Source organism: Lampetra fluviatilis, chromosome 40 (genome assembly GCF_964198595.1).
Source record: "Lampetra fluviatilis chromosome 40, kcLamFluv1.1, whole genome shotgun sequence".
In the NCBI taxonomy this organism is placed as follows: domain Eukaryota; kingdom Metazoa; phylum Chordata; class Hyperoartia; order Petromyzontiformes; family Petromyzontidae; genus Lampetra; species Lampetra fluviatilis.
In genome coordinates, this window is record NC_136314.1 from 4,688,483 (window position 1) to 4,699,033 (window position 10,551).

Sequence of the window (10,551 nt, forward strand, 5' to 3'; positions counted from 1 at the left end):
TTGACGTATGTATAACTTCTTTCGGACCGTACGTAGCCAACCGCGCGAAATCAGAGGTGCGAGGGAAGGATAACAAACTAAACACAAAAATCTGGTTTGAAAAAAATTTATTTTCAATCCAGATTTAAAAGTCCATAGCTCCAATGGCTTCCTAATAATGGTCACATTGCAGGACCGCCAAAAGTTGCAACAAATTTGGAGTAGGCCTTTCATCTAACAGTAGATTGACCATGAAGGGCGATGAGATAACAGTTCAGGTTGCAGATTAACCGTGCTTCCAATGAACATGTTTCTAATAAACACATACAGAGCATGCGATTATAAAATGCACATGCGGGCTGGTTTAATTATTAGCAGCTCGTCACACTTAAAAGGTCAGAAACTCAAGGTCCTCATGATCACAAATACGCTGGCAAGTGACCCGATTAAGAAGCAATAAGAACGTGTCACAGTTTACACGCGAGCTTTCACGACCCATATTATGATTCTTAATTAGTTTATTTCGCGTTTGATCGTCGTGTAAGTAATAAGGTCAACGTGAGAGACACGCTTTGTTAACGCCCGATGGCCCTGGATAGAACCTTCAGCGAATCATCGTGTAAAACGGTCAATGTTTTGCTGGCTCATGTCAACATTCGTTCTCCGGTTTGCTGCATGAAGCCAAACAAATCGATTGCCATATTTTTCCCGGCGACAACTTGATTCGATTGGCTCCGGCAGGTAGCGGAGAGTAGTCGTTCAAAAATTAAGTCTACCAATACTAATAGGTATGAATCGACAAATGATTAATACAAGTCTTCATCCTCAATGTACATAGTATGCTTTGTGGCCACATTTACATATGTTTGCTTTGACATGGTTTTCTTTTCATTCGGGCAGCCCCTCCCCACAGTCATTACCTAAAATAACTCAAAGGTGACTGTACAAACGAGTGAATTCTGAGAAACTCAATCTGTCTGTCGCGGAATAAGTCTGATAGTCATACGATTTACCAAGAGCCCATCGAGTGCTCATTTTCACTGCAAGGAACCAGGCATTCTTTGAAACTGATTATGACCTATGACCTAGATTTTAAAACGTGCCAGCCTGGTCATAACGTTCCATGGGAACAGTGGAGAGGTGTGTGGCAGTGCCGTTGTGAACCAGCTCCAGGTGAAAACTGCCATGGGCTTGGATGATTCATCAGCAAGGATGCTGCACGATGATTTCCGCACACGTCTTTAGCAAGAAAACCACGGGCAGGTCAGCTCGCTGGGTTAAGTGTGCGGTTTGGGCCGAGCGAGGGTTATACGTTCCATTTGGAACCTCTCCCAGCTCGCAATGCACCACCTTGTGCAACGCAATGGACCCGGCTGATGATCTCGCAGGACAACTCTTGAGCCACCTCAAGAAAACCAAACACACTTGTGTTTTCACTCTTATGGAGGAGTCCAATCCATCACGAATGCACACAGCGATCAGATAGGGGACTCTTTGGAACTTCACCATTGCACGTCCGTTGCAAAACTGGCTTAAACTCAAGGATGGATATTGGACATCTCCCAATGCTGGTGACTAGTCCTGGGCCTTCCCTAGGTCGGCTTGGCCTCAAACGAGTACCTGGTGAGGCGTGTAAACATTGCCGCTGGGGAGACAAAGGGCGTGGTGCTGGCCACCCACCGTGCCGGCCTTCATGAGGTGCTCGCTAGCAGCATGTGCTCCAACAGTGTGTTAAGGCTACACGTTGTTGTTGTTTTGGTGGCGGTGATCGTGGTGCAGGCAGCAGGGACAATTTAACACGTAGGCTTTCGCGACCAATATTATTCATAATCAATGTTTTTAGGTTTAGATTGCCCGATGATGCTGGATGCAATTACCAGCAAAACGTCGTACTCAAATTGTAAATGTTGTGGTTTCACGCTTCAACACACCGGTGGGCTAAAGCAGTGAACTATTTGTCTTTGGTCAACGTGACACTTTTTTACCGATTGGCTGTGTCGGGTTGTGGAGGGTTACGACACATTTATAAATAACGCGATCTAAACCCAAAAACGTTGATTATGAGCAGGGACAATGATCACCCCCCCGCCCCGCACCTCGGGCGTGTGCAGGATCTCGCGGTCCACCACCTCGACGTCGATGGCCACCAGGATTCGTAGGTAGAGGTCGACCCCGCCTGGTGCCGAGCCCACCACGGAGAGGACGTCGAAGAAGAACTTGGGCCAGGTGGTCGGATACTCGGAGATGAAGAGCAGCGAGAAGATCTGGGCCGCTTTGTTGCGGACAAACGGCTTCTCTGGCGTGTCGCGCACGGTCTGCGAGGAACAACAAATGCACGGAGGCACCTTTAGGAGCGCGGAGCTGGGACAAGGAATGTGATTAGAAAAAAAGGCCCGACACCAAAATTGCTCGCTCACACAGCTGTTGGTGGTAGGGCCTCCAGGAGAGGGAACTCCTGGATGAATCACTCTTTCATTGCACTTGGGAATTCTGCCCAGATAGAAGCTTTGTTCAATTTAACACGTAGGCTTTCGCGACCAATACCATCCAGAAGAGGTTTTTGGGTTAGATCACGTAAATGTATAAATGTGTACAGCAGTTATACTGCTGTATCTTTCTACCTGATGACGATTGCTTGTGTTTTTATTCTTTATTTTTTCTACCTACCTGACTTTACCGAAAGAACCAAAGAGTATGGATTCCTGCAGTCACGAAAACTTCAAATCAAAATTGTATCGTTAAAACCCGCCACCACCCGACACAGCCAACTAGTAAGGGTTGTCACGTCAACAGAACGTGCCAATTCGTCACTAGTACAGCATACCGGTGTGTTGGAGAGTTGTGGATTGGCTCTCCAATACACCGGGGTGCTGTACTAGTGACGAATCGGCACGTTCTGTTTACGTGACAACCCTTACTAGTTGGCTGTGTCGGGTGGTGGTGGGTTTTAACAACAGCTTTGTTCAAGTTCCACATATGTTGTGGTCGTTTCACGACAATGTCCAATCAATACATATTTTTTAAGTCGCTTAATGAGCACACTAAACTTTTAGAGGAGGAACAGAAAGTGGAACACATGTATTATAGAACATACAAAAGTGGGCACAGGCAGAATATCAAAACTAGAAGGGATGAATGCCGGTGGTCAGGACTAACAACCTGCGAGCACGTTCCCACCGCAGGGATGGAACGATGCAATGGGCTCGTGCGCAGGTGTTCGATGAACCGTTGCATTTGGGCGAGAGACAACGATAGCTTTGGGAGTCCTTGATCCAGCTGTGGATCAATCGTGGCAGAGGACGACGACGACGACGACGACGACGCGGATGTCTACAAATTGGGGTCACCCCCGCCAACGCACGCACCTGCGTCTGTAACCAGGTCATCATGGTGTCCCGAATGAGCTGCCGCTGGGCGCAGAGCAGCGCCGGATACCTGCGGTGGCAGACAAGAAATCGCACGGGAGGCTCTCGTTAAAAGCCTCTCAAAGATTACACTATGTAACACCATTTTTGCTCCTGGGTAGGAAGTGTTATTTTCTAATTGCTTACGCCTCAAAAGTATAGACAAGTATAACCCGTAAAAACAAAGTTTTTCACTATAAATCCTTTATATGCGTGGCGGCTAGAGTCATCTCGTCCTCTGGCTTGAGATGGCTGCCACCTATGGGTCAGATGATTGCATGCCACCATTAAGCAATTGGTAATTAAATATAATATTTTTGTCCTAAAAAGTGTAACATTTTGGAAAAAAATTTTCACGAACATTAATTGTCACGCACAACGAGTCTGTGTGGAAAATGTCAGCTCGATTGGATCACGGGAAGTGGGTTAAAAAACGACCGAAAGATTTGCACGGTCGTAAGCAAGCAAGCGAACTTAACATAAAGGATTTAAAAATGGCTATTATTCCCCACAAACTTTCCATAACAGGTTTTTGGGTTAGATGGTGGAAATATAAATGTGTCCTTAAACCTGCCACCACCAGACAAAGCCAATTAATAAGGTTTGTCACGTAAACAAGAACATGTCAATCCGTTACTATGACAGCACATCGGTGTGCTGGAGAGTAAACCCACAACATTAACAATCTGAGTACGACGTTTCACCAGTAATTACAGCCAGCTTCATCAGGCGACAGCCAGAGTTGTGGAGAAATCCTCCTTTTTTGGTCTTAGAGGGATAAATCTGATGTCACACAACGCATCACTACACCCCGTTATCGAAATAAGTCACATTGCGAGGTTTATTTGGGAGAATTTTCACCACCAATATAAAACAAGCTTTCAAAATGCAACCAGCACACGAGCAGTAAAATACAGGACACCTCATTAGAGAACTTGTAAAAGTGAAATGCCCGTTTGGTTGGGTGTCAATAAGTCTCGCAGACTTCGTGAGAAGTAATGCACCTGTGCTTGATGTGATGTTCCAGTACTTGAAAACAGAAGAATTTGATGTGGTCATCACTGAGAGGAAACACACACACGCACAGAGTTAGCCGAACCAAAATGTCCTTCATTGTGTCAAATCCTCAAGGTACATTCAAGAACGTGAGATTATTTTTGGTGGTACGTCTGCCTTGTTAACCGTGCCAGAAAATTGGCACCACAGAGAGTCGGACAAACTGAGGCTTGTTGCTGTGTTAACAGATTCTGAACCACGGCCAAACTAGGCTGGGAGTGGCACTAGCAGGTGACATCATGGACGTGAACTCCGCACAAGAGAACACTGCAGAGCTTTCCTCTCAGGATTACACGCCGCTTTTAATTACCTGTAGAAACCACGAATGAGGGCATCGGCGCACAGCTGCCAGCCATCTTCGGAGGCTTTCAGCTGTTCAAAGTATGCCAATGCCTACACAAATGCCACAGAAAAAGCCACAGTCATTACACCCAGCGAGCGAATACAATTTAACAACAAGTAAACCCGTAAAAACAACGTTTTTCACTATAAATCCTTTATATGCGTGGCATCGGGGCGGCTAGAGTCCTATCGTCCTCTGGCTTGAGATGGCTGCCACCTATGGGTCAGATTGTCTGGCAGCATTAAACAAGTGGTAATTAAATATTTATTTATTTTTCCCTAAACAGTGTACAATTTTGGAAAAAATTTTTTACGAAAATGCATTGTCACGGACAACGAGTCTGTGCAAAATGTCAGCTCGATTGGATCACGGGAAGTGGGTTAAAAAATGACCGAAAGATTTGCACGGTCCTAAGCAAGCAAGCGAACTTAATATAAAGGATTTAAAAATACTATATTTTACTTCTTCCTAGAATGATCCCTACCTCATGTGGAGTCTGCCTTGGTGTTACTCTCTCTCCACCCACTCCCGGGCACGGGCCATCAATCGTCACCTCCACTCCACAGGGCCTACGTATCCTGGTTCACCACTCCGATCCACCTCTTTCTAGACCTTCCTCATGTTCTCCACCCTGGTGCTTCCATGCTCATCATCTTCGTCCCAGTGCAAGTATGAACGATATGCCCCAAACCATCCGAGTTGACTTTTTTCAGCTCGTCTGTTACCACCAACACCTGCCTAATTTCTCACCTGTCGTTTCTGGCCCGGCCTACTCTTGAAAATCCCCATCATCCTCATGATGAGATAGAGCTTCATAAATCATCAGATTCCTCCAGAATATAAATGTAAAACCTGATTTCTAAGGTGCACACCATGTGCGCCTCCGTAGTATTTATACTACCAACATTCAGACCCATATTTCAATATAAAAAAATGTTGTACGTAACAGTTTTAAATAAAATCTGCCTTTTTTCATGGTTATTCAACGTCTAAAGTTAATCTCACATGAGACAATATATTACAGGCATTGTGCAGGTGCCTTCAATTAATGCGAGCACTAGATCTCAATGAAACAAAAAACAAAGATCCCCGTATAGCATGAACACTGGTGGGGGCGAGTGCTGTTAGAGAGCGAGCACCTATCAAGGTTGGCACGGTACACGAGGGGGTGGGTGGCCAACACCACGCCCGGCCGCCTTTGTCTCCCCAGTGGCTATGCTGACATGTCACCAGTTACTCATTTGAGGCCGAGTCGACCTAGGGAAGGCACAGGACCAGTTCAGATAATCGTCACTGGTGTTGGCAGTGAGCGGGAATCAAACTCGGGTGGCCTGGTTCGTAGCGCAGCGTGCTAACCGCTACACTACCATTCTCAATGACACACCAAACACACACGCACATCTGTAGGAACAAAACAAATTCCATCAGGCTGAAAACAGCTTTTACGCGGCTCACCATCTCTGCCTGTGCAAACAATAAATTGCACATTCAGCAATCGTACTCGGGAGCAACCAAAATAAATCAATGGGTTACTAACAATGGAAACTGCCAACAAGAGGTCTCAGCACAATGTAAGCATGGCTCCCAACGGATTTTCACGCAAACAAAAGGAGCCAAAAACTTGTTAAGAATAAAAAAATATTCCTCGTGTGATATCGGCATGCCACAAGATGAACAAACCATTCGGATCTCCCACAGCAGTGCAACCCTTGGTTTGAGAATGGCCCACGGACAGGGCTATCTCAGCGACCTCTCAGAACTCAAGTGGACCTCTGGCCAACAAAGGTGAGTATACAGCACTATCACCCACTGTGCTACGAATAAAAAAAAGAACCAAAGAGTATGGATGCCTGCAGTCACGAAAGCTTCAAATCAAGATTGAATAAAATATTTTTTAAGCGCTGGAATTTGTCCACGCACAAAGAAATGTCATGCGATGTGTTCCAGTCATTGGTGAAGTTGAGACCAACTTATGAGACTTGAAAACCCAAGTGCCAAAACTAAATGGGTATTATACATGTTGTTGTGGCACAACATGAACATCTTGTTGCAATACTGTACTTAGTAACTAACAAGTACTTATTTTCCTCAACCATGAAAAACACTTGGACAACTCAAGACAAGCACACAATGATGAAGTTAATTGTCATTACACTTTACCTACATCCAGACGTTACAACCAACATAACATCTGTGACTCATAGAATTAGTGCACAATCCATTAAATTCCGAGTGTAATTTCAACATTCGATCATTCTTTCCAGGTTCTCAAAATGGCACCAATTAAATAATAATAAAAATGCAAGTGCTCTTTTTAACAGTGCGTGGACATCCAACAAGTCTAGGCTATTCAAACTATACCGTGCCTATCTTGTATCTATCATAACCCAAACATGTATTGTAGCAGTTCGAGCAGTGACATTTAGGTTATACAGCAAGCATATGTATTGACAAGCTAAACCAGTGAGCATGTGTTCAACAGTAAAATGAGCTAGGCATGTGAATATACAACCAGTTTACACAGAGCTTGCTCATGTTAAATCCATTTCCATTCACTTACGGTCCCCTAAATTTGCTATTTCTGCATTGCGTCCACCACCTACCCTTGTTGAAAAACCAGTCCAATAAAGCGACCTTCCTTATATAAACAAACACTATTTCAATGTGGTCTTACCTGGTGTTAACCAAGGTTGTAACTAACGTCCATACTTCATTACAATCATAATGATACCCTTTGTTTATCTATGAAGCTTCACCGAGTGTCAAGACTCTTATTTCAGAAGGAACCCACATTATTGGGATGTGTGGCCAATTATATTATTCATGAGAGTGTGTCTTCACGTGGGCAGAAACCAGATTACCCGGAGCAGATAACCCCGCGAAGCTCTACACAGATGCATACGGAGCAGCCGAGGGGCTTGGGAGTTTAACACATTTGTCTGATCCACCGAGCCTCACATCCAAATAGCTAGATTAAAGGCAGACATCACAACAAACTGCCAATGGGGGCCATGAACCCTATTACCGTAAGGGCCCTCAGGATAGGCTTGATCCCTCTGTGCATGTTAGAGGGGTATCTGCCCCCTCCCCCGCCACCATATCCATAACCAGCAAGGCATTTGCACAACATTTTTACACACTTTTGCTTGAATAGCAAATATTCGGGAAATAAAAAAACCCACACCTCCCACTGCTTTGTCACAAAGCAAATATGTACATTCACATCCGTATTGTTTGTGCCCTGCAAGAGGGCCTCCCAACACTGTGCAGGTTGTGGCAGGTATTTTGACCAAGACAGCCTTTTTTATCTTACCAGATAAGGGCCATCGAGCTATATAGCTCTTGATAGCTCAACGAAGTGGCTTATCATGTGGAAATTTATAGCAGCCAAATACTCCAAACCGCATGTGGATTCTAAATGTGGAGGGAAAAAAACGGAGGATCCGGAGAATAATCCAAGCGACCCCGGGGAGAACATGAAAACTCCAAATGTACACACGTCAGGATTGAACCCACGACCTCCTGTATACCAGGCGAAGTAGTTAACACCTCGCCACCGTGGCACCCCAGTCAGTATGGGTTGGTATGGGAGGGAAAGAGGTCCAGTATTGCCCACCACGTAGCCACGCAAGCCCTATGACAAGTGCACGGTGCTCACCCAGACAAACACTATCCAGGCTTAACTCCGCTTAGCTTCCGATATCTAACTAGATCAGGAGAAATATGGGTGGTTTGGTCATAGGCCAAGAATTTAAAAACCGTTTAATTATACAAGGGTGTTTTATAACGGCAAGAGCACACATGAGGTTGACCACTTCTTGCAGCCATGTGCGAGTGTATTGCATCAGACGCAGGGTGATGGCGGAATGCGTGATGAGCTCAGAGGCACGTTGCAACCAAATTGCACCTCTTATGGACGAACACAACCGACTGCTCACTCCAATTACAGCCATACGCAACGGTAACGCATCTCTTTCTGGTGTATGCTGTGCGCAAGCGTTGCATCATACTTGGCGCTACGGGCGAATCTGTTTTGACACGCGTTGCCAATGTTGCTGGGGCATTGAGATGTTGCGATGCACGCGCCCACTGGGCCTACGAGACGAATCAGCCACCCGCAATTGATTAGAGGCCTCTGAAAATATTCTCTTTTCCTGCACAACAAACTATGGAGCCCCTCTAAAAAGGAGCGATGTCGTTTCACAAGGCAGATTTCGCGAGAAAATTGCCGACCGCGTGTGTCGGAGACCGACCGACGGATTGCTGGATCGCGTGGCTGGGAGACAGCACGGTTTGCGAGGTTTCCATCCAAATCATGGCCGATTATCAATTTCTTACTTACAAAAATCACTAAACGTGGTCTCATAACGAGTCTTTCTTTAAAGTTAATGTTGTGTTTCTTTAACAGAACATGTGTGTGTACATCACGGCGTGGGCAAGTCGCATAGCGGCTGGCGCAATGCGCTCAGAGGCCGGGAAAATTTCGAGTTCCATTCCCGGTCACGAACCACATCAGTGGCGAGCTATATTGTAATCGAATCTGGGCCACCCTCCCCATCAGCTCCTCTGCCCACTTCACCAACTCTTGGCTGACCGACGTGAAGTATGGTCAAACAACCACAGACGACTAACACGGCATAGGCCAGGGCCACCATCTAGATTGCAAACTAATCGCTTTACAACTACTTTCCGTTCAGTTTGATTGCCCTTCCCGTGTTAACGTACGTAGCACGGTTGGCGACGTACGGTGCGCGCAAGAAGTTCTACATGCATACACATCCAACAAAGGATCGACAAAAAGGTTGAAGTACATTCTAAATGATACGATAAAATTGTAAAAGAGAGACGAGACGGCTTCGCTTACCCGGTGCTGCGCACACGAATCGGCCACGGGCCCCAAACCCCGGAGCGCCTGCTCATCCATCGCAACACTGCCCATTTAACCGCTACGACGACGTCGGTTGTCGTCTTCGCTGGTCCTGCGAAACAAACAACACACGCACCAATGCTCGGGAACTCACACAGCAGAGCAAATTGACCATGTGAGGCCGAATGTTAAGTGCTGTTACTCAAGTCGCTATTGTAATTTCAGCTACAAAAGCGGTCTCTAGAACTGTAATTGACCACAAGTAAGTGATACTATATACAAAAAAAAGCAGTAACTATGATCACTCAGCTTTAAAGACGTTAAACCCTCAAAAGCTGGACACCACGACCACCCGGTGAATTAGGCGGCCTCGCCTGGATTTCAAACCGAAGCCTGAGCGTAGGCCCCTCGGTGACGGGACAGACGCCGCCTAACCACGTTGCGTCGGGCGGCATTGACGCGTAAAAACTTCGCGCGCGGTTTTTTTTTTTTTAAATCACGGCTTACACGTCCACGCCAGCAGACGCCGCGCGCATTCCGTCCGCAGTTAACTTATCACGGCGAGACGATTGGATCGGGGCGAGTTAACTCACGGTTCGCGTTAACCACGCGTGGTGGCCGCCATGTTTTAACGCGTGGCCCCCCACCCCCCACCCCTCGTGCGCCACCGACGCTCTCCGAATCCGGCCACGCGATTGGTCGATACTTCCCGCCCACACTTGTTGGTGCACCGACAGCGATTGGTTCATTTGCGGGGCCGCGTATGCGCGCATCCCATTGGCGGGTTCCCCGGTCACGAGGTGCTTCTCCGTTGTGTGGGAATGCGACGTCCGCGATCAATTGGGCGGTGCTCTCGATGGGGGGAGGGGGGGGTCAGAGGTTGAATGTTAATCGGTCGGTTA

The 10,551-nt window shown here is 46.5% G+C and overlaps 1 protein-coding gene across 1 annotated transcript in view; it reads right to left on the reverse strand.

Moving 5' to 3' along the window:
* Positions 1-10,316, reverse strand: part of XPOT (exportin for tRNA) — a 28,370-nt gene extending 18,054 nt beyond the window's left edge. Inside the window, exons 1-6 of the mRNA XM_078874902.1 lie at positions 10,243-10,316; positions 9,647-9,761; positions 4,750-4,832; positions 4,388-4,444; positions 3,345-3,414; positions 2,076-2,294 (exon numbers count right to left, since the gene is read on the reverse strand). Coding sequence (XP_078731028.1) covers positions 2,076-2,294; positions 3,345-3,414; positions 4,388-4,444; positions 4,750-4,832; positions 9,647-9,721 — 504 coding nt within the window. The 5' untranslated portion in view covers positions 9,722-9,761; positions 10,243-10,316. The remainder of the gene's footprint in view (positions 1-2,075; positions 2,295-3,344; positions 3,415-4,387; positions 4,445-4,749; positions 4,833-9,646; positions 9,762-10,242) is intronic.
* Positions 10,317-10,551: the final 235 nt, after the last annotated feature.